Consider the following 23,456-nt stretch of genomic DNA (forward strand, 5'->3'; position numbering starts at 1 on the left):
TTTGGTTATGTAATAAGCTTCATTGTATATACTAATTTTTATATATATATTCTATTCTTTATAGGTTATAAATTAATATCCTGGTTGAAGGAGCTGGAACAAAAGCAACTCCCCCCCGGGTAATAATACAGTATTTCTGATTCTGGTTCTGTTTAAAGGTCCAGTGTGCAAGATCGTGGAAGGGTTTCTTGGCATTAGTTGACTTTGTACTATGCATAAGTATGTGAGTGAAGGTTCTCTGGTCATACGGTACGTTGGGTTTAAATTCTGAAGTTGCAAGTTGGAGAGTTAGTACCAGTCAATAACAATGCCTCACACCAGGGGTCTCAAACTCAAATGACCCGGGGGCCACTGAGAGTCTCGTCTGGTCAGGAGGAGGCCGGTCAATGTGGGGAAGAAACCAACTGTTCCGTAGGGATGGGGGATATGTCAATATATTATCATGGTATTGCAATAATGATAAGTGTGACGCTATTTCAAAATAAATGTTTATATATACATATACATTTTGGAATCCTATGTCAGAGTTTGTGAGGTTGCAAAAAATGTCCAAGATGGAAATTTGTCTTAAATGCTCCTTAAACTTAGGAATTCCAATTACCCATAAGTATGTTTGTATGTTTGAAGTGGAAGCTTACAATGCAAACGAAGAAAACTGACCATTGCGGTACACGAAGGCTACTGATGTTCCCTGACGCACATGGGAAAGAAGGATAGAAGGAAGGCAATGAGGTAAAGGACAAATTGCTGGGGGGCGGGTAAAGGATTTGGAGTCTTAACAGCAACAAGGAAAAGACTGTGTACTCTGTGCCTTCTGGAGGAAGTTAAATGGAGTTCAGGAAATGCAACCAGGTTACAATTATCTCACTGTTGTGGAAACAAAGGTGTTATTGTCTTATACATAAACAGCTTTTCAGGTTGCAAAATAATACATGGAGGAAATTGATCATGTGAAAACATTGATGGAAATGACCTGAAACAGTTATTTATAGTTGAAAAAAGTATTCGTAAGGAAGATATACACTGGTCCGTCACAGCAGGTATCATTTGCCAAATTCATATTCTATGAAGCACAGTGTGTTCTCATAAATTCTAAGGATCCTAAGGCCCAGTGACAGAAGAGACAGTTCAACCACACATGTTGGGCTGTTTCTATAATTAGCACTCAAACAGGTCATTGGATATCTCCAAGCAAACGCTGGACAAAAGCAGTTGTCAGCTGTTGACAGTGGATTTTATATTCTGGATACATGTTAAATTCCTTTCTGCTTTCAAACAGCCAATGGGCCCTTTACACATTTGGAATTTGTTCATTAGCAGGGAAAAGCACAGGTGTTACAGACCACAAGCAGCCATTATTAATTTGTTTATTTACACCTGTGATTCTCCTATACCGTTGTGCCCTTTCAAAATGGCTGCCGGGCAAAAGGCCCCATTGTTCTACAGGTTTGTCCACAGACCTACAGGACGTTTAACACAATATATGACCTCATCAAAAAGACCAAGGATAACTTTTGTTCGTCAACGCGGTGGAGGCACATTTTTGGCTCCTCTGCATCAGATGGCAAACGTTTGACGGTATACAGACTAGTCATATTTGTGCTATATCGGTATCCGTCTTGGCAGCCGCCCAGGATAAGCAGTTGTAATCAGGAGATTTGTAACCGTGGCGTTTCCATTCCACAGAGCTATTTAGCTCGCACACACACACACCAAATGTCATTTCTTAAGTGTACTATGTTTTATTTTCCCAACGTAAAAAAAACCCAAAACAACATTGCGCGTAGAAACGTTGACAGAATCATTTATGAATCCAACAAAGCTACTCGTCATTTTAATACGCAGTGTGTTGATCTTTACTTTATCATTACGAGCTACTGGGAAGGCATCTTCTTCTTTTAAGAAACGTCTGATTGTCTCACGAGGCCTCAGTGGACTGGGATGTTGGCTGTCTGAGAGAGGTCAAAAGCCAAACCTCAACCCTTTACAGGCAGCAATCTCTGCCACAGTGGAATGCATAGTAAGAAACGCTAACAAAGAAAGTGCTGCAGTTAGAGCATCTTCACTCCAAAAAAAAACTTCAACTCCTGCGTGACTTGTTTTCTATTTATCCCTATTTGTTTTGTGACGAAAATGGCGACATAAAAACACAAATATGTATAATCACATTTTAAGATATTTGCTCATCACAAAGAAGTTTAAAGTGAGCGTTCACGGCGAAGCATCGCTGCCCATCCAATGAGACGACACACCAACCAAGGAGTGAGCGTTTAAGGACTGACTTGTTTTTGTTTAAGTCAGAAGCTCAGAATCGGCGACAGACATGGCGTAGCAGGCTGCGCCAGAAACACTGGAGCTGTCCTCAGCCACAGCTGCACCCAGGGACAACTTTGTCACGGTGCTGTCGGTGTCCGTCACAGCGGCACTTGAGGGAGCAGAGTGGTAATTTTCGCCCTCCGCGGTGGCCAGGCAGCTCGGAGAACGTGGAGTGGAGGCGAGTTCCTTGAGCTTTGAGCACAGTGTCCTCAAGGTCACAGGAACGGACATGCACCTGAGTCACAAACATTCACACAAAGCATCAGAGAAAGGTACAGCAGGTAAGAATGAGTGGCATCCAATGGTGAGATTGCAGAGTGACTGCAGAGGAAGCTTCCTTTCCAAGCTCATTAGAGAACTACAGTGGCCATTTCCTCCTTCTTTGTCATTGTTTTATGGATTTCTTTTTTGTTAGCAGAATAAGAATAAGCTTCCCTTTGTCCATTGGGGCTGCTGTAGAAACATGGTGGCACAAGATGGTGGCCTCTGTAAAGCAAGACCCTTACCTTAAGTACTTATTCTAAAGCTACGGAAGTCAATTTTACACTTACACACATTTTTATGGATAGCATATTCAATATCTGCCGATAAAACCTCATAAATGTTACACACTGGGCCTTTAAAATAATCTGATTCCATGTATGTATGTATCCTCTTAAAGCTGTAGAGTTAGGACAGACTATGTCATGATTGATCACGTACCTTGTAATGATAGTGGAGATGTACTGATCCGTGGTCGCATCACCTGTTCCTGCTCCAAACAAGCTGCAGGTGATCTGATGAGAATCGGATATGTTCACCAGCACTGAGGACAGAAATGCATCAAATCAGATGTGTCACTGTATTACTGTACGTAACACTGTATTTAAACTGTCTGAGAAGCTAAAGCAGATAACATTTTGTTGGTAAAATGAGTAATTAAGTTTTATATTTCAGACTTGTAAAGAGGCCTGACACAATTGTGAAACTTGAGTAAAAACATTCTGCAGTAAATACTCACAAACAGCGAGGGAGTCGGTGTCAGGAGGGTTGAAGGTCACAGAAAAGCTGGTGTCCGTCTCTGGCAGGACTTCAAAGTGCAGGTCACAATCCGGGCCTGATAAGACGATTCATCAGCGACACTCAATATAGACAGTTTGCTCAACTCTGCACCGTTTGCGGCTCTGTAACATCAAACTCCTCATACCTGGAGTGGCTCCAGTGACACAGCTCCTCAGCAGGGTGTTGATGACACACTGATGTCGCAGCAGCTCCAGCAGAGCCGGGACATGAGCAGGATGGGTGAAGGGAACGCTGCTCATCACAGTCGCTATCTGTGCAGGTGCCTGCCATGCAGCTCGAGGGAGAATGTAACTGTGACTCACATCAGGAAATTTCTGGAGAGGAAAAAAGACATTGGGTTATTTTATGCCATTTATCACATCTAACGCTTGTTTACATACACTTAATGAGTGGCATAGGGCGTGGTCTTCTGCTGCTGTAGCGCATCTGACACCAACAACCTCGAAATCCCTTTTCTTCTGCATTCTTCATTAGGTTTTACCTCAGTCTTTACAAAGTCCACAAGCTTAAGAGCATTGATTTGCTGCCACATGATTGACTGATTAGATATTTGCTATAAAAAGTAGTTGAGCAGGTGAACCAAATAAAGTGGCCAACAACTGTACTTGGTTACCTTTTACGATTATTGCAACACAAGTGAGTGAAAACATGTGAAACATACCACTGTATAAATAGTATCCTGCTCATCTAATGTCTCCCTGTGGCTGTTTGCACTCTGTGAACCTCGCACCAGGAGACTGGGTAAGGGCGCCCACTGCAGGTCAACATCTGGTACAGTCACATCTATGAAATGTCACAGGAAGAGAAGAGCATGTGATGGACCGCTGCTACTTATTCTTGTAGAGAAATAAGACAACATGATTTGAAAGTAAAGTTTCCACACCTGTAATCAGACTCAGCTTCTTCATAAAAGATGCCGTCATTGGTACAAACGGCTGCAGTTTGAGGAGGAAGCAGGCTGGCTGTGTCTCATGTGGCACTTCATTTAACAGCAGGAACACAGGAGATCTGCCACAGCACAGAAACATTAACACCAAGAGAAAAGCTGCTCACGTTCACCGTGGGATATAAAACCAACAATAATCCAGTCATGACTGAGGGGATTAAACAGGAACATGTCACCCATGAGGATCCAGCTGTGGAGGCTGCGGGATCAGAGATGACATCTGAAGCTTGTGAGCCACGTCGCTGGCACTGACAGTCACCTGGGCTTCATGGATAACTGGCTTTGAATCTGCTGTTTCTTCAAACACATAAAAGTTAATGGAAGTTGACATACTTATAGGAACTCATGCACCCAAAAACAAACGTTTTGAGGCAAAAAGAACAGGTTTATTAGTAAATGATCCGAGTTTAGCACCAAGTTTACTTTATTTTGACATCTTACGTGAATCGGACTCCGTTGGAGTGACATAGAACTGGATGATCAGAGGGCAATCTACGATGAGGAAATTTGGTCAATATAAAATACGAAAGAAATTAAAATCGGTGTTAATAACTGATATTAATGTTCACCTTCTTTTCCTTCAATTACACACCCAGTCCTTCCACTGTTAATCAGGTCTATCTTGGAGTCACAGTCATTTGATGCCCTGAAAGCAAAAATTCCAATATAAAACGGATAATCCTACTCACTATAGATTCATCTGTCATTTATTTTCTCCATCGTGCATCAGGTTTGACAATGCCATGGCATCGTCTAAGAAAAGAAAAGTGATGTCTCTAAATCGAAACCTGATCTCACGAAAGAAAAGTTAAAAATGAAGGAAATAATAAATCAATTATCATCACTTATGTAGTTTATAGGCACTAGTTCTTGGCGCTGCTCACCTTTGCAAAACTGATATTTGCAGCAAGTCTTTCCCGAGGTGTTGTAGAGATGTAAAAAGTTTTAATTTGATGTCACTGCTGGAAGAAACATTATGTTAACAAATGGCTACATGAGACCCATTAAAATGATGCCAAAAATAAAAAATGTTTCTGTACTTGTCTCCAGGCATGTTGTACTGGGCAAAGAGGCCTGCTAATTTCCTGGAGAAGTCAGTATAGTTCTTCACCCTGTGAGAACAAACAGCAGCACAGGCAGCACATGGATCTGAAATGTTCTTTTAAATTTAAATTTAAATACTGTCTGTCAAATTAACTCTGCATTTTACCTCAGCAGCTGCAGGAGGGACTCACTGGACTGCAAAACAATTTAATTTCAGACATGGGAGTAACATGCGGGTGCTGTGAATGGCTCATTTAGAAGCAGCACTTACTACGGGAGGTCCTACTTGTGGAGCCACCTTTACTTCCTCCACCCGACCACACTGTTCCAACACCACCTCCAGGTAGAACAGGTCGGCTGTGAGGTAACACGTGGCCTCAGTGACATGAAAACCCATTCTGAGAAGAAAACAGGAATAGGGTAGATAACGGGCGTCAGAGAATGACTCTATAGCTTATTTAGTTTGTTCAAAAGTGAACATGACATGTAGAGCTATATCTGGAAGTCAAACATCACAAGCATTACATGTCACAATCAAAGTCTAATCTTTACCCCTGTTGTTTGGCGATCATCTCCAGGCGAGACTTTGTGATATTCAAAGACGACACTGAAAACACAGAGACGGCGCTATTCAAAGGTTAAGTAAAATAGGTGTATTAAAAGACAGAGTCATCACTGTACTGATTATTTACCATTAAACTCCTCTTGGAGTCTTTCCAGGGATCTGACAAGTGGCCCACAGGGTCTGGATTCATCTCTGGATTTTTCCTATTAGGGGACAAAGGGAAGAAAAGAAAAAAGCACCAACAATAGACCAGTTGTGTGGCAGTGTTATTCTTGTGTAAACAGCCTTTGGTCCCATCCCGTCATGTATCACACAAACTGCACGACACCAGAGCAGAGAGAGATATGTTGACATTTGGATGCTTTGCACTTTGGGATGGGTCTAAATGAAGGAGGCTTGTGATCTTTGTGTAAACTAGCCTGTCCAAATACAACATGCACTGCTGTCAGTAATTACGTTTAGTTGAGACTGGTCTTACAAGAGTATTCAGTTTTATTTACACGGTGCCAAATCATTACACTTGTTATTGAGAGAAACCTAATACTTCTTGGTGTTTTAGTACCAACGCTGGCAAGACACTGTATGAATAAACTCTTTCTTTTGTACTACATGTCACATCAGTCCAGTGAGCAATCAAGTTTCTTTACCAGACTCCAGAGAGTGACCGCTGCCAAGCTCCACTTCATATTAATCCATCAGTATTATCTGCACTGCTGCTCCACCCATGACAAATCCAAGGAAAACTAACCCTTCCTCTCCTCAGGGGCCTCAACTCACGAGGAGCTAGAACAACTCATGCACATTAGATGACTCTGGAGATTTCTGGATAAGTGCAAAATTGGAACATGTGACTCGTTCAATGTTAGGACCTTTATACCTTTATCATTTACAATGCAAATGAAAGACACCAGTAGAGAATGCCAAACAGGTGGCAAGTAGTCAAGATAAACATTCAAACAACTTTGTTTTTGTTTATTCCTGCACATGCCATGCAGTTGATAAAGGGGCGAAACAAAGTAAAGATGTGACAACCGTCACTGCACAGCCCGCTCATCTAACAATGACTTGTGTGTTCCAGGATAGATGAGCTCATTCCCAATGTCTCACCACCTCACCAGTTCCTGATTCACAGCACATCATCATATTAGAGAAGCCATCAAAGAGCCAAATCTAATAAATGTGATTATCACTCTTCTCCACGCAGATTTAGTCATCACTGAGGGGGAAACCAAACCAATGATTCAAGGTGATTTATATGAAGCATTAGAGGGAGACCAGGGGTTGTGAAAAGGCTGAACTGTGTCTCACCATGCATCTGCGGACCAGCTGAAAAGTGTCATTCCAGCTCCTTTCTGCAAACTTCAGACGCAGGTTAGATATTATTGACTTTTCTTTCATATCTAAAAGGAGAGAAAACATAAAAACAGTTTTCACACTCTGACAGTCTTCCAGTCATTTCTTCAGTATGGGATTACTTTACTGTATGTGGAAGGGAAAGCCTTTTCACAATGAAATATTGAACCGTCATGTTTATTTATTAGTTTAAGGCTTTAAACAACATTACCTGGTATGTTGTGACTTCATAGAGGATCTCCACCTAAACAAAAGTACCAGCACTTAAATGAGAATTAGCTAATTAATCAATTATCTTTCTTATAATCTATATGTCGTTTTTGGGATTGAGTTCAGTGAAACAATGCGCGTTTGTCGACAAATTTTATTTCTCATAGAGTTAATACTGCATTCAAATAAAAAACAAAAGTGAGTGCTGTGTGGTTCTCCCATGCGGGCGGGCGTTGTCAGACGGAGCCAAACCCACAGGACGTGCGGGGAGTCAGTCTGCTGCTGCTGCTATCAGCTACCAGCTATCAGCCGAGCCTCTGGAGTTAGCTAAGAATCTAGCCATGAGCTAACAAATAGCTCGCTAAGTCTTTTAAATTTCGCCTCCAAAAGTCGTCAAACTCTGTGCCGAAGGGTGAGCACGGTTACAGTGACCGGTAGGTGATGTTGTCGAGATACGGGTGCTATAACAGCCGCTGCTGGTCGCGTTTGTTCCTTTCTTCGTGTTGCATCGGTTAGTTGTGATTAGCTGCTCGTTATCGCTTGCTAGCGTCTTGCCTGTATTCTAAGCTAACCCAAACACGCTAACGAAGAGAGCTGCAGAGTTTAAAAAGCATCGCTTCGACATTACTTTCATGTCTCATATGTGTCACTGGAGACCTTGCATCCATTTTGAACTTCCCTTCAGACGGTTAATTAGGTGACGGTAAGGTTCACCTGCTCGGTTGGTTACGTAGCACATTAGCCCCGTTCGTCCACTGTCGTCAACCTGACATGTCAGCGGCTAACTTGCTAAAAAGGTGATAGTTGAGAGTATTGTGGTACTTAATAATTGACACTTTTGTTTAAATGATGAGTAGATGTGTGCACATCTGCCTTAAAAGGACAATTCGATGCGTTTTTATTTCGTTGAGTTACGATACAAGTCAATGAATATACTTATTTAATTGAAATGAATCGATTTCATACGATCACATGCATTACAAGTATTCGATATATGTCAGCATTGATAGCCACATCTATCACTGCTTAATTTCTAATATAGATTCTATAAAATACCAGATAGTATTGTGTATTCTTGTTTTCATTTCATGACTGGTTAATCTTTCTGGGACTACCTACCTGTTGTCGTGTTTCATATACACAGATAAAAAGTTGAGGCCTATTGTATGAACACAATCTTTTGACAATGCAAATATTAAATGAGTGAGGTTGTGTATTGTGTAAGTGTATTGTCTAATTTTACAGCCCATTACCATTTTGTATTGATTGTTACACAAGCGATTATTGTAGTTTCTCTTAGCAAATGCTAAGGAAAAGTGACATATTATAGGAAAGTTTAAAATATCTGGACCTATTATCCTAACCATAATATTTGTACCCATAACATTGTTGACCATCATTATCATAGTGGTAAACATGTTACTAGCAGCATTCACCTGACCTGTCAGCAGCTTTTTAATGGTTACAGTGATAAAGTACTAAACTGTTCATTTGTATAACGCCTCATTGGCTGCATTCCAATATTTACCCCTGATTCCACATGTTAATGTTGTCCTTTGATAGTAAAGGATATTATAGCATACATGTCTTGTCATCTTTTTATTCCTATGGTCATCTTGGACAGTCCATAATGGGGAACCATTTACTAAATTGATGTGGCGTATGTCTGATTATGATTATGTCAAAATTTGGAAAATATGGCCAGTTGCTACCAAGGAGCTTTTAGGAGCCATTTTATTTCTTTGCTGAATGGCTTTCACAGGCTTCCTTTGGCTTAGTGGAATTGGTAGTTTCTCACATGTGCTTAACTGTTTTAGATTCATGTTATAAGTTTTCTTGTAGCTACTTGAAGTTTTTTGTTGTGGTCAGACAACTAGTGTGTCCAACATGTTTCTGAAATGGAGTTTTCATTTATCTTGAATGCAACTTTGTGGCTAACTGACACTTTTTCCACATCAAATTTCACATTAATGAAGATGTTTCACATTTAAAGTGAGTCACCTTTGAGTACCTGTAATGCTATCATAAAGTAAATGAGAGAAACAGTGCTCACTGGCAGTACTTAAAGGAACATGATTTTTTTTGCTGCTGGAAGAATAAAAATGGAAAATACTGATAATAAAGCAGTTTTAAAAACATTTCTATGGCCATTGAACTGCACATTATCCTGTGTTTGCCGTATGTACAGAAAATAATCTTCTGCTCTACAGTTGCAGTGTAATGGCCATTTCTCGGACATTTTATTGTAGTGGGATTTATAGCTTTGAGTCACAGTGATGACAATGCAATCTAACTGCAGGAGAGGAATCTAATGCCCCAGCAGTAATGATGAAACATCTCGTGATTATTTTCTCTCTTTTCCTTTTGTGTCCCCACAGGTATTATCATTCAGCCCTTTGTTGCCGCTGCCATCCAGACTGTTTTTTCCCCTCTTCATTTCACAATCCTCCCCTCCACCTTGAACTTCCTCCCTGCTACGCTCGAATCTCTCTGTACACGGAGCCATGGCAGCTGCGAAGCCAAAGGGGCAGAACTCTCTTGCCCTCCACAAAGTGATTATGGTGGGCAGTGGAGGAGTGGGCAAATCAGCCCTCACTCTGCAGTTCATGTATGATGAGGTGAGTATTTAAACCCCAGCTGTCGAGTTACATTTTTGAGGTGAAAAGGTTCACCTGTTTGTATAATGAATCCCTTATTCCCCCAACGTTCTAGTTTGTTGAAGACTATGAACCGACCAAAGCAGACAGTTACAGGAAGAAAGTAGTGCTGGATGGTGAGGAGGTACAGATTGACATCCTTGACACAGCTGGACAAGAGGACTACGCAGCCATCCGGGATAACTACTTCCGCAGCGGCGAAGGTTTCCTTTGTGTATTTTCCATCACTGAACTGGAATCATTCGCAGCAACAGTCGACTTCAGGTGCTGTAGCATACGTGTATATAAATCTTTTGAAATTCTCATACAATGTGTATTTTTAGATATGTTTCTTTTCTTCTATGTAAGTGCTTTAAAAAATATTGTTTGACATTTCTGAGCCTTTTGGGTCTGTGATAGACATTAATGCAGTAAGACAGTAGTAGCCTGTGTGTTTACATAATTCATGTCTGAATGGCATTTCCTGTTCTCCAGAGAGCAGATCCTGCGAGTGAAGGAGGATGAGAATGTTCCCTTTCTCTTGGTTGGCAACAAGTCCGACTTGGACGACCGACGGCAGGTTAGCGCGGACGAGGCGAAGGCACGCGCCGAGCAGTGGGGCGTGTGCTATGTGGAGACTTCCGCTAAAACCCGTGCCAATGTCGACAAGGTTGGTCTGATTGTTGAAAGTTGACCCGGTTTAGTTGATATTCAGTATATCACTTACATGTGTTACATGTTCCTTATTCCTATGGGCCATGATACCTTGTGTAAGTTATGGGTGCAACTTGTGGCGCATCTTGTCACTGAAGCAGAACCGGCACTTTACTTTGGAGCTGGACACTAATCCCTGAGAGCGATTGTGTAATTGAGAACAGCAAATTGGGATGTGGGAAAATTACACCTTTACACCTCGAGGGGGTTAGGGTTAGGGTTAAATTCAACTCATTTAATGTTGACATAACACTAAGAGTAAAATATAAAGACTCTTTCAGAGTTACTTCAACACTGCTAGACTGCTTTACTGTATGTAACTATCACTTTAGAACATTGCAATGCAACAGTGTCTGCATTTCCTAAACAATCATGAACGTGAAAAATGTATTATCAATCTTAAAATCACTGTGGTGCATCAGTATCAGCAATGAGACAAGTAAAAGTTTGTGAAAGGAGGTGACACACAATCTTACTTATTTTATTTAAATGTATTTAAAGTTTGCACATGTGTTGCAGGGACAGTGCGATCGTGCAGCCACTGGAAAGAACTAGTTTACTGCTGCTTCTGCTCTGGAAGTTTCACCCATAATAATTACTCCAGTCACGCCTCCAGGAATAAAGTGGATAAGCTTTTTTTGTTGTTGTTGTTGTTGTTGTTTTTTTAACAACAGGTGTTCTTCGATCTGATGAGAGAAATCCGGGCAAGGAAAATGGAGGACAGCAAAGAGAAGAACGGGAAGAAGAAAAGTAAAAGTTTGGCCAAGAGAATTAGAGAGCGATGCTGTATTTTATAGTGGTGAGAGAGAGCAGGACGGCTGCTTGTGTACATATACATTTCTCAGACTTTTACATTTATTTTGTGCTCAAACCTGACCATGACTTTCTGTTCCTGGCTAACAGGACATCTGACCGTGTGTCAGGAAGTAGTAAGGTGGCACTTCATACACCATTTATAGCTCTAACTTTTTATGTGCTGACACTCCAAATAATTACGTACTCTCTCTCTCTTACTCTGGCCACGTAACAGAGTGTAATGAATGGATGGTGTTTTTAATTTAGGCCTGAGCTTGACAAGAGGCTAAGCCCTGAAATGTTACACAACCTTTCATTGTAAAGTTTAATGTGTATAATATATTCAAGACTACTGTGCAGTGTGAGTTTAAAAGGAAATAAGGAATTATAAAGTGGCAGAGCCAAGATTTTAATGGGTGTAAAATAGAACTGGAAACTCCCACTTTGTTTATTTTGTCCACGTCAGTCTTTGGTAGGAAATGTAAGTGAACACCCGTCAGTGTAGTGTCAACCCCAAATTCATCAAGTGCCACCAAGAAAAAGTACATTGCACTGGTAAATATTGGAAGCATTTTGTCAGAAAATCATTGCATAACCTAAGCCACAGAGGAAATTTGATGTCATCTATATGTCATTTTTACACCTCTATTTAATTATGTGCTGTGGTTGCCAACACTTATTTTTATCTCCACAGCCAAGCCCCCTCTTTACTCCTCCTCTTTCATACATCCAGTTTAAAACAAGTACACTAATGTTTTTTGTTTTTTTTCTCCTTTTCCAGTCACCTTTCTTAGTCAAATGCACAAGCAACATTGATCATGACTCTTGAATCTGTTCGGGATTTTTACAACACTTGAAAATGTTTTTTTTTCTTCTTTTTTTTTTTAATTGTAACATTTCAGAAGTTTTACCTCACTTTGGCTTTCATAGCCTTCCTTTGGAATCCTTGGTGCTCTGATAAAAGGTGATTCCAAAACACTACATCCTTCACATGCCCTATTTAAGACATCTCGAATAATAATAATAATTATAATTATAAAAAAGATAAATAAATTTCTTCCAGGCAGTAAAATATTTATTTTTGTCAGTGTCCTGACTCAGACTGTAGTTCCTGTGTTTTAAATTTAAGTAACAAAGGCTTAAAAGAAGTGGTAAAAAGTGGAACCTGTCCTGCCCAAGAGGTTCTCTCATCACCAAAGAAATATGCTAGCTATTTCAAACAAGTGCCCACTTTTTTTATTGAAGTGAATGACAACTTGGTATGGAGAACTTCAGAAGAAAGCACTGCAGTGTTGGAGTGCGACAGCTGTTTCTATTTAGGCAAAGGTGTGTCATGAGTGGAGCAGGGATTGTAGGCAAATGGACAGGGGAAGAAATGCAAAGTTACGAGGGCTTGCTTTAGTAATTTCATGTACAGCGCGCGTCACTGTTGCTTCTCTGTCTGTTGTGAATATGAATAATCCCCACATGCTTGTCCTGTGATCCCCCAATGATGTGCAGAGTTCAGTGGTAATTCTACTTTTGTTTACCTTTGTTACATCCCCCCCGTGTTTCACTGCTGTAGTGACTTCTTAGCGAAATACCTAATGTCCGTTTGGTCTTGCTCACGTAGCTTAAAGCAGCATAACAACTGGCAAAATGAGAATGCAAGTGCATGATTAGCAGATTAATTGAAGACGCCATGAAATCTGCCCCCCTCTATGCTCACCATTTCCTTTTATGACTGAGCCATTTTATTGTTTCTACCACATAACTTGTGACTTATTTAAAAATAAACTTGTTTTAAATTTTTTTTTTAAGTTTTTATTTCAGTTAAACAACCATCCAAAATGCCCCCTCTTGTTGATATAAGAGAAACTAAGATAGTTTGTGTGTGTATTTACAATAGCAAACAGCATTTACTTCAATGAACTTCGGCAATCAGTAGGATGCCCAACACTAGAGTCTATGCAAAAACGATTGTTGTTGGACAAAAGAGGAGCTGCTTTCAAACATGCACTGAAGTCCTAACAGTTTCCTGAAATTGTTCAAATAGGCTGTGTGTGAAAACACCAGACATTTACAGAACATTTCCTGTGACCCCCTCCAGTCATATTTCTGGAAAATGTCAAAAGTGAGGCATTTTTCCAGACATTTTATGTGTCTGAAAACAGCTCAGGACTGGGTTTACTATTAGCACTTGTACTTAAATTATTTTACCTGATCTGACCACAAGATAAAAGTCTAACATGATCCAAACAGCATGACACTTTTCTCTAAAATTGGTTAATTTCACCCGAGGGAACCTCCCAAAGGGATCAATAAAGTCGTCTGTCTGTCTGTCTGTCTAATATGAATGCTTAAGTTTTGTTTACAGGCTTTGTTTTTATAAGACATTTCAGTGTGTTTATTGTACAAAAGGGCAGTGATGCTCAAGAATGTCTATGGAATTTCCATGTCCTGAAAAGCACATAGTTGATGAAGTTTAAAGGAGAGGAGAGTGAGGCTGAATGTGACTGATTGTGAGACAAAGCAATGGCATTAGAATGCATTTTGAAGTAGTTAAGCTTGAAATATTTTAATCTAGGGGTTAAACTGCAGTCATTGAAATGATTCAAAGTGGCAGGCACAAAAAAAGAAGAGAAAACGCACATGATGTAAGAACCACAGCCTGTTATGACGTATTTTCATTTAGCTTACGTCCATTACTGTAAGTGCTGTGTGTCTACAGTGTCAGTGACTGCAGAAGCTACTGCAGTTTAAGTGACCACCATAGTGCTTGTTCACTCCAGCATTGGTTTATTGCTTTTCTTGTTTCAGTGCTTCCCCTTAAGCAAATGTAATTCATCCCCATTCTCTTTTCTTTTGTTTTCACAAATACTTAAATAAACATGATGGCCTGAATATTTTCAACTGGACACTAAAACAGATGTTTTTGTGAAAGCTATGAGCAAAAATTGTCCTACTGGGCTATTCAAATGATTTGTTTTGCCTTTTGTATAAAAACCCTTGAAATTAAAAAAAAAAAAATTCTGAATAGATATCTATGTCTTTGATTGGATGGTTGTATGTATGCCATCAGTTATGTTTCCTTCATGTTTACTTATTTTGAGCATAACCACTAATGTAGCCTATCTGTTTGTGAATGCAAGAGGTGAAGCTTACATTTCAATTCATTTTTTGTGAGTTATTTGGAAATGGAAAATAAAGTGGATATTACTAATGACATTGTTATGAATGCACTTTTTATATTTTTGTGTTCAAATGTGGATTTATATCTAGAACGACTGAAGTGCTACATTGACCTTGTTGACCCTTTTATGTTTTCACGCAAAGACAGCTTGGTGTAGCGCCAATCATCTGAATGAAAATGTCATGGAAACCGTTTTTAAAGACATTTGTAACTAAAATATACTTGCATCCATCTTTATTTTATTATATATTAAAGTTATGCTTACAGTTTTTGCAAATGCAATGACAATTTGACAATTTTGTGATGGAAAATGGATTGATCCAGTCACCCATTTGGTTTGCTACAAGTACAGAAACTCTTGAGTTTATGCCCTATTTAAAATTTCCATTTTCCTACACTCGTATACCCTAGAAACTACAGATGGGTATGTTGAGTACTGTGTGTTGCTTTATCGGAAATCTCAATTAATGTCCCATGAGAAAAAAACTTGCAGACATAACCCAAAAAATATTCTGACATGTTTATTTTGTTCTTTTTTCAGTACATTCTGGGCAGGCTGTTACACTAAGAGGTGCAATGCTGCCCTCCACAGTTTGATGTTCCTAGTCACATTTTAAAGTTCATCATCACAGTACGCAGTTCTTAAACGCAGGTCAAAACTTCGCCCCCATTCTCAACCTCGTTCCTAAATCCGTCTGTATTCTAATCCGCGGTGACTGGCAGATCTTTTATTTTGAAGGAAGGGGTTTCCCTCTGTGCTTTCGTAACCACTGAGCAATATGACGTAAACGCGTATCATTGGTTCACACCGACGCACGAGGCCTGTAGTTTGAAATCTGTGTGGGCCCCAGTGAGCTGCACCGTTAGCCACATTGCGAACAAAGTTAGAATATTTTGGAATTAATTCAAGCTGTTATCGAGCCATATAACGCGGAAAGACGCGTGATACATTTGGATTGTGCAGCTGTCAGAGGGAGCAACGGACCGAGAGGACACGTGAATGCTGGCGTGTTTTTGAATGGCTTTGTGTTGTTGTATTTTTGACTGAGTTGCCCTGAACTCCACACAAGGAGAAAAGAAAGCTAATTGGCTAAGTTGCTAGCAGCTAGCGAGCTAGCGGCGGCTGTCCAACAGCCTACTCGCGTGCTAGTCACTTCCTTGTTGAACATTGGAGTGTGATGGAAGACGAGAAGAAGTTCGATAGGAGGGGATGGACTATTTCTGTTTAAACGTTCAAGCCACCTGATGAATGGATTTACCTGCTTTTGTGAATCGCGACACTTCAGCAGACCGGGATTTTCAATCTGGACCTGCTCCGGGGCCTGTGCTTTGACCATGAAATGGAATGCGACTGTGTAGCCGGACACAGCTAGTGGGTGCTAGCTGGCTAAACCAACTAGCATTAGGTAGCAATTCTGGTAAGTGTCAGTCCTGAAGTACAGTGGCGGAGTATTGCCTTGCTTTATAAGTAAGCACAATTGTGTGGGATTTATATGACGGAATCTGTCGACACCAAGTGTTATCACTTTCCGTCTGGTTAAACTTGGTTTATCTGGAACGGCCACTGTGTTAGCTTTGTAATGCTAATGGTAAGCTTGTGAGTAAGCTAGCTAGCTGGTTGGCTCTCTAATTGTGAAATAGTTGTAGCGTTAGCCGACTAGCCTTGGTACACAGCTAGCCCAATGTTTTGTTTCGCGACACTACTAGGGACATAGCGCAGGTGAAGTACGTATTTTGTAAGTTATTCCCAACGTTACTGTAGCATTTATTCTGTTGATAAATGCCTAATTCGGACGTGCTTCGCGATGTTCGGGGTCGGAGCCCCTCTGCACAGAGAAATGCTAACAGGCAGGATAGGCGTAGTAAACCGGGGAGCGGTGCTGCTCAGCGGGACAGACACCGCGAGAAGAGGCGGTCGTCGGCTTCTCGGAGAAAGAAACGCAGGCAGGCCAAGCAAAAAGGCTTGTGGTATGCCGGTACAACAGCAGACTTTGACAACAACCGTAAAAGCACTTTTGAAAAAGAAGTCGAGCTGCGAACATTAGTTGAATATGACGACGTGAGCTCCCAGTCGGAGCGCTTTTCTGGGAGCCCCTCTCCTAAACTTGACCCTCATGCTGACCGGCTGTCAGTGGACCGACTCAGCGATGTTGACGTAGGTGAATATAACGGACCAGCATCCCAAAACAGAAGTCGACAAAGAGACCGAGAGACAGTTTGCATTAGCAAAGACGAACAAACAAGAGGACCATATGAAAGGAGCAAGCCAGACAAGGAGTCAGGAAGGAAAAAAGACCGCCAGAGCCGTGATAGAGACTCCTCAAAAGCTCGTAGTGCTGGTGGCCTTAGTGGTTCTAAAAATCACAGAGACGCAACAAGAAGCAGTGACAGAAATGGCAAAAGGACATCTACATCACAGTCCTCACAATCTGCAGATAAAAGAGATTCAAAAAGCCACAAAAGTAAAACAAGGTCTGAGAAAGAGACCCCATCTGCATACAGAGATGCTCCTCAATCTTACAGAGATGACCGTGAAGACCTCAGGACATACAGGCGAAGTCCTGGATTAAAAACTGAAAGTCCCTATGGGACATCATACTCCTATAACTACCAGTCTCCTGCTGGTTACAACCAGCAAATATCTAGAAGAAGTCCAACTTATGGAAGCAAAAGACTCTCTCCCTCTTCCACGTATTACAACCGGGATGCAGATGTATATGGAGCTTATGGCGTTACAAAGTCACCCAGCTCATATTCAAGCAACAAAAGAAAGCGATCCCCTGTGAGCCCAGCGAACTGGCGCAGGTCACCGAGTTATGGCCGTCACAGTCCGTATGAACAAGGAGAGTTTGGGTCAAGTCCTTATGGAAACCGCAGGAGATCTCGGAGTCCATTCAGGAAGTCTATGAGCCCAAGTCCAGATGTCAGGTGAGTTGTGCAAAGTGGCAGCCTGTGCAAAAGGTGGAGTTAAATTGTTTGGTGACTGCATTCGATTTACACTGTCTTAGATTGGAGATTATGATAAAACCTCTTCATGCACCACTTAAACAACGATCTCGCATCTACGAAGTTTAATATAGACTTTAATTTTAGAAATATCTCATGAAGGATGGGGCTCTATTGATTTCGAATTGAATTTGGCCATCTATAAAAAATGGTATAAAAAATGTTTAGTTTTGAGACGATTGTGAGTCTTTTAATATACTGAGTCTTCATGGTGTTAATACAATATTTGCTGAAGTGCAGTACTAATCATTTGACCCTTTTTTAAGTGGAAAAAACAACCTATAACTTATAATGTGCATTTGCTAGAATGACTGTAATAATCTCTATTGTTCTTTTTTCCATTTCATACATGTAAATGAAGCAGTCATGTTGAAATGTTTGAAATGCAAATGTGCAAAGTTGTCTTAATTTTCTTTCTAGGCGATCGGCTCGGTCACGTAGCAGAAGTCCATATTCATCCACGAGGCATTCACGCTCTCGCAGCCGCCACCGCCACTCTCGCTCCCGCAGTCGCCCATCAAGCCTCTCACCAAGCACGCTTACCTTCAAAACTAGTCTTGCTGCTGAACTCAGTAAGCAGAAAAAGGCTAAAGCTGCTGAAGCAGCTGCCAAGGCCAAGAACTCCAGCAACACATCAACTCCAACCAAGGGTTCCTCATCTGCTCCTCAGCCAAGTCCCAAGTCTAACCACATAACCAGGAAGGGACGCCCTCCCTCTCCACCTCAACCAGAGAAGGGACCCAAAACTCCAATATCCAGTCAGCCTCAGTCACCCTCTGACAGGTCATCCACCAAGAGGTGCACCGACCTCCTTACCAGCAAGGACAGAGACGCAAAGGGGAAGGATGATTCTGTACAGCGGGACAAGAAGAAAGCACCAGTACCTGGACAGGGCAAAGACAAGGAACGAGCCACTGCTCCACTCATCTCTACTCTATCATCGCTACCTTTACCCCAAACAGTTCTTGAGCACATGGACAAAGGAGAAGGGTATGTGTTTGGATTAGTTGACCTAGTTTGTACTTGATTAAGTAGATTTAAACAAATTGTCTCTGTCTCTCTATCTCCTGTATTTTTTCCTCTATCAGCTTGAAGGACTCCTTGCTCTCAGGAAAGAAAAAGACAGAAAGAAAAGCCCGCCAGCTTTTAACTGACCTGCCTCTCCCCCCTGAACTGCCCGGTGGCACCTCCTCCCCACACAGCCCACCTGATGACAAAAAGTCTCAAACAGTTCGCAAAAGGCCCAAGTATGTTACCTTGCATTTACTGCTCAATCTTTTTTCCTTTGCTACTCATAGTTAAATATTTACTTTTTGTCTGTTTTTTTTGTGTGATTTACAGAATTTGTGGCCCAAGATATGGTGAGTTCAAAGAAACAGAAATAGATTGGGGCAAACGCTGTGTGGACAAGTTTGAGATAATTGGAATAACAGGGGAAGGAACCTATGGACAGGTTTACAAAGCTAAAGACAAAGACACGGGTAAGTGTTTCAAAACTCCCCATCTATACTGTTAACAAAATGCCACTGTCAAAATTGAAATAGTTATCTAATAGAATCTGGACCAGTTCATGATCTAGTTTTGGGTTTTAAGTTGTCTCTTCTGTTCCTGTCCTCAAAGCTGAAATGGTGGCTCTGAAGAAAGTTCGTCTGGACAATGAAAAGGAGGGCTTCCCAATCACAGCCATCAGAGAGATCAAAATTCTGCGACAACTCAACCACAAGAGCATCATAAACATGAAGGAAATTGTCACTGACAAGGAGGATGCACTAGATTTCAAAAACGATAAAGGTATATTTTAATGTTTTGTATGATTCTACCTAACATCATGTATGTGTGTATAAGTGGGCTTTCTTTTTCTTTTTTTTTTTTACGAAATAATTTTCCTCTTTTCCACCACAGGCGCTTTCTATCTTGTATTTGAATACATGGACCATGACCTTATGGGTTTGCTCGAGTCTGGCCTGGTTCATTTCAACGAGAGCCACATCAAGTCTTTTATGAGACAGTTGCTGGAGGGTCTTGATTACTGCCACAAGAAGAACTTCCTGCACAGAGACATCAAATGCTCCAACATTCTGCTCAATAACAAGTGGGTCCTTGGTTTCTCCACTCAGTGACAGAATCAACATCCCTTTTATTTTAGTATCCTACTCCGACATGCCTTTTTAGTTATATGTAGTTTTATATATATATGTATATATATATATATGTATATGTATATGTATATATATATATATATATATATATATATATGTGTGTAACCTAATGTTATTTTTCTCCTCCTAATCAGAGGTCAAATAAAGCTTGCAGACTTTGGTCTTGCCCGGCTGTATAACTCTGAAGAAAGGTGAGTCTCATTTATAATTGACGTGTACTGCCTGCTAAGCCTTCTTTCTATATGAAAGTCTCATCCTTAAATATACCACCCTTTTGTGTGATTCAAGATATTAAACCATATTCTCCTTCCCAGTCGCCCATACACCAACAAAGTGATCACACTATGGTACCGTCCCCCAGAGCTCCTTCTGGGAGAAGAGAGGTACACACCTGCTATTGATGTGTGGAGCTGCGGGTAAGAACACAACTGATATGGACTTGAGTTTTGCATACATATTTCTTTAACAGGTCCAGGACTTGTTTTAATAAGCTGTCTGTCACAGGTGCATTCTGGGAGAGCTGTTCACAAAGAAACCCATTTTCCAAGCTAATCAGGAGCTCGCACAGTTAGAGCTCATTAGGTAAGAGTGCAACAAAATAAGAATAACTGCTTTCCCGTTTAAGATCTGTGTTTAACCCAAGACTTGTTTCTACTCAAGCTGTGCCTCAGTTCAGAAACCACATATCGAGGAGTTTGCAAAGGGCGCACTAAACTAGATGAGCTGGGGATCAACCCACTGACCCTATTGATTAGACAGGCAGTTCTATCTCCTGATCCCCAGCTATTTGTTCATTTAATTTAAGCTACGTCACTACCCTGACATTAATTATATCATTGTCATCGTTTCTGAAACCTTTTTTCACCATATACAATAGTTTGTGGGTCTGTATGGGTCATTCTGGTCACACAATTGATCTTCAAATGCAGCCCCTGGATCGAGACCAGCTGTAGTGGTATATTAACTTGGGTATAGTAAATTGTGTGAGGGATCTTGTAGGAGATACGGGGGAGATGATAAAAATTTAAATGAGTGTCATTACAGTTTTTATTTTGAGCCGTGAAAGGGGAAACACTTTCACTGGTTTTCTTCCTCACCTTGTGAGGGACTAGAAGTGAGGGAAGAGATCTTTTGGGTGCCAGTTATTCTGGGAGTCTGTATATGTAAAGTTGCTTTTGCCTTCTATGTCCACAAATTGTTGTGTTGTGCTTTAACAAGTCCATTTCTGTTTCTTCTTTTAGCCGGATATGTGGCAGCCCCTGCCCTGCTGTCTGGCCAGATGTAATAAAACTTCCTTTCTTCAACACCATGAAACCAAAGAAGCAGTACAGGAGACGGTTACGAGAGGAGTTTGCTTTGTAAGTCACTGTCCATGACATCTCATCATATATTTATTGGTCAGGACTTCCTGCTGTGCTTTGACTGTGACCTTGTGCTTCTGTCGGTCAGCATTCCTCCATCCGCGCTGGATCTGTTCGACCACATGTTAAACTTGGACCCCAGCAAACGCTGCACAGCTGAACAAGCACTAGGCAGCGAGTTCCTCAAGGATGTGGACCCAGACAAGATGCCGCCACCTGAGTATGTTTTCATGTTGGAGTTTAACTGCACAACTGAGAGTGCGAAGCAAAGAATATTCTTAATATGTTGACTTCTTCCATCTCTCCAGCCTTCCACTGTGGCAGGACTGTCATGAGCTGTGGAGTAAGAAACGCCGGCGACAGAAGCAGATGCCAGAGGAACTTGTGGCCCCGAAAGTGCCGCGCAAAGAGCTGGGCCTCGACGACAGCCGTAGTAACACTCCCCAGGGTTTCCCAGCTCCTGGAGGCAAAGCTCAAAATACAGCTGCTTCTGCACTGCTCGGTACATTGACTATTATAATTCTTCAGTTACTGTTTTACTCATAAGGATATTTTATCTCTACATTAAATACAGTTGATGGACAGTAATGTAGAATGAAGAATTGTCTTGTTTTCAGACCTTTAGTCTGGCTTTATTTTTGCATTCATTTCTTTCACATACTAATATTCTCATTTTAAAACTGCAAACAACCCAACTCAGTGGATTTTAATATTCATTGTCAGATACATCACATTTATTTAAAACTGGAACTGTCAGTTGAGTCTTGCTTAAGTTGGAAAGCTTCAGAAAATTCTGGTCTGAGTTTGCCATCTGTCACCCAAGACTTGTCCCACGGTTTAAAGTTCAACCTCCTTGTTTTTCCTCTGTCTTTCTACAGATCCAAAGGGTCCAAACTCCCAGCTGACACAGGAGCAGCTTGCCGTCCTCCTGAATTTCCTTGGCCAGCCGAAGAGTGCAGTCAACACGGCACAGTTTGTTCAGTCCATGAGCACAAAGGTGAACCAGGAAATGTTACAGCAGCTCTCCAGTGCTCTCGCCCCCACTGACCCAGCTGAGCCTCCTGTTCACCCTGCACCCGCCAAACCTCCCCAGCCTGCTGCTCCTCCAGGAGTCCCCCGCACACCTCCGATGCCCAAGCCTCCTTCACCCCCCATGTCTGCACCATCACTTCTACCAGAAGGAGAGGCTGCATCTGCCACACAGACAGCCATGACCATGCTGCTGGCTCAACTCCTCCAAGCTCAGCAGGCTCAGAGGCATGAATCTGGTGATGGAGGTGAAGGAGCAGAAAGCACAAATCCCGCTGCAGCTGCACCAGGAGGTCCTCTTCTACCTCCAGAGGTCAAACAGCCTCCAGAGCCCAGCCCAGTCTCTCCAGGTAACCTTTGTCTGTTAACATTTTCACTGACACGGCTCAAGTGCCGTCCATCTCTCTCCTGCAAAGTCATTTGTTTCTCTTCATTTTTCTGACCACACGTCATTTACAGAACATTGGTTTACCAGATGAAGTGTATAATGGAAATAGATCAGGCCAAGACGTCTTCCCGGAGAAAGTGTGATAGATGGAGTGTGTCATGTAAAACCATTAAAGTACATCACCAGAAGGATGTCAGTAAAAATGATTGTGGAAAGAAAAATTGGCTTCTACCAAACTATGAAAATAAAACCGAGATAAGAATCTTGGAAACTTGTATCACAGCAACGCGAGAGGTTTGATGTTGGAAACGGATCAAAATTATTTAAATTAAAAAACTGTTTAAAAACAAACTTGTTAATCAGTTGTTTTTTTAACAATCAGCATTGGCTGGTTTTTAATTATTCAACCATTTACTACACATTAGTACACATTTGTTCCCAGAAACATGATAAATGCAGCTGCTAAGTGAATAAAACTTTTCATCTAAAAACAGCCACAGAAGAAACCCATATTGGTCAACCTCTAATTCCAGTGCATTCAAATTACACCTTTTTGTTTTTCAGTATCTGAGGCAGGTGCCATGTCAATCCTACCTCCAGACCAGAGACCACCTGAGCCTCCGGAGCCTCCTCCACACGCTGACCTCGACTACCGGCAGCCTCCACCGGAGCCCAAGATCGCCCACGCTCCCCCCATCGC

General features: G+C 41.4%; 3 protein-coding genes across 8 annotated transcripts in view; 2 read left to right on the forward strand and 1 right to left on the reverse strand.

Annotated features, from left to right (window-relative positions):
• Positions 1-1,031: 1,031 nt before the first annotated feature.
• zgc:111976 (uncharacterized protein LOC553663 homolog) lies at positions 1,032-8,261 on the reverse strand. Of its 6 annotated transcripts, none has more exons than XM_044020493.1 (18): positions 8,125-8,261; positions 7,498-7,530; positions 7,242-7,333; positions 6,061-6,136; positions 5,921-5,975; positions 5,640-5,766; positions 5,535-5,563; positions 5,365-5,436; positions 5,209-5,286; positions 4,894-4,970; positions 4,766-4,816; positions 4,501-4,621; positions 4,262-4,386; positions 4,040-4,161; positions 3,503-3,692; positions 3,317-3,412; positions 3,019-3,121; positions 1,033-2,551 (listed from the first exon to the last, which is right to left on the reverse strand). In XM_044020493.1, exons 3-18 carry the CDS (start codon positions 7,329-7,331, stop codon positions 2,293-2,295), a joined length of 1,671 nt encoding a protein of 556 aa, XP_043876428.1. In that variant the 5' UTR covers positions 7,332-7,333; positions 7,498-7,530; positions 8,125-8,261; the 3' UTR covers positions 1,033-2,292. The 6 variants fall into 6 exon arrangements, with proteins under 6 accessions (XP_043876455.1, XP_043876428.1, XP_043876436.1 ...); XM_044020501.1 differs by having other exon boundaries at positions 8,211-8,260; XM_044020520.1 differs by lacking the exon at positions 8,125-8,261 and having other exon boundaries at positions 1,032-2,551; positions 4,501-4,615; positions 7,498-7,750.
• On the forward strand, positions 7,776-14,626 carry ralaa (v-ral simian leukemia viral oncogene homolog Aa (ras related)). The gene is made up of 5 exons (XM_044020552.1): positions 7,776-7,930; positions 9,875-10,114; positions 10,209-10,417; positions 10,628-10,802; positions 11,521-14,626. The coding sequence occupies exons 2-5, from the start codon at positions 10,001-10,003 to the stop codon at positions 11,641-11,643; spliced, it is 621 nt and encodes a 206-aa protein (XP_043876487.1). The 5' UTR covers positions 7,776-7,930; positions 9,875-10,000; the 3' UTR covers positions 11,644-14,626.
• A 1,001-nt stretch (positions 14,627-15,627) lies between these two features.
• LOC122776333 (cyclin-dependent kinase 13-like) overlaps positions 15,628-23,456 on the forward strand; it is an 8,327-nt gene continuing 498 nt past the window's right edge. Inside the window, exons 1-14 of the mRNA XM_044036852.1 lie at positions 15,628-17,741; positions 18,240-18,809; positions 18,908-19,066; positions 19,161-19,300; positions 19,440-19,610; positions 19,722-19,911; positions 20,113-20,169; positions 20,293-20,394; positions 20,483-20,560; positions 21,220-21,336; positions 21,428-21,559; positions 21,648-21,841; positions 22,218-22,718; positions 23,321-23,454. Of these exons, the coding sequence (XP_043892787.1) occupies positions 16,594-17,741; positions 18,240-18,809; positions 18,908-19,066; positions 19,161-19,300; positions 19,440-19,610; positions 19,722-19,911; positions 20,113-20,169; positions 20,293-20,394; positions 20,483-20,560; positions 21,220-21,336; positions 21,428-21,559; positions 21,648-21,841; positions 22,218-22,718; positions 23,321-23,454 (3,693 nt within the window). The 5' untranslated portion in view covers positions 15,628-16,593. The remainder of the gene's footprint in view (positions 17,742-18,239; positions 18,810-18,907; positions 19,067-19,160; positions 19,301-19,439; positions 19,611-19,721; positions 19,912-20,112; positions 20,170-20,292; positions 20,395-20,482; positions 20,561-21,219; positions 21,337-21,427; positions 21,560-21,647; positions 21,842-22,217; positions 22,719-23,320; positions 23,455-23,456) is intronic.

The sequence above is a fragment of the Solea senegalensis genome, linkage group LG1, assembly GCF_019176455.1.
Source record: "Solea senegalensis isolate Sse05_10M linkage group LG1, IFAPA_SoseM_1, whole genome shotgun sequence".
NCBI classification, from domain to species: Eukaryota; Metazoa; Chordata; class Actinopteri; order Pleuronectiformes; family Soleidae; genus Solea; species Solea senegalensis.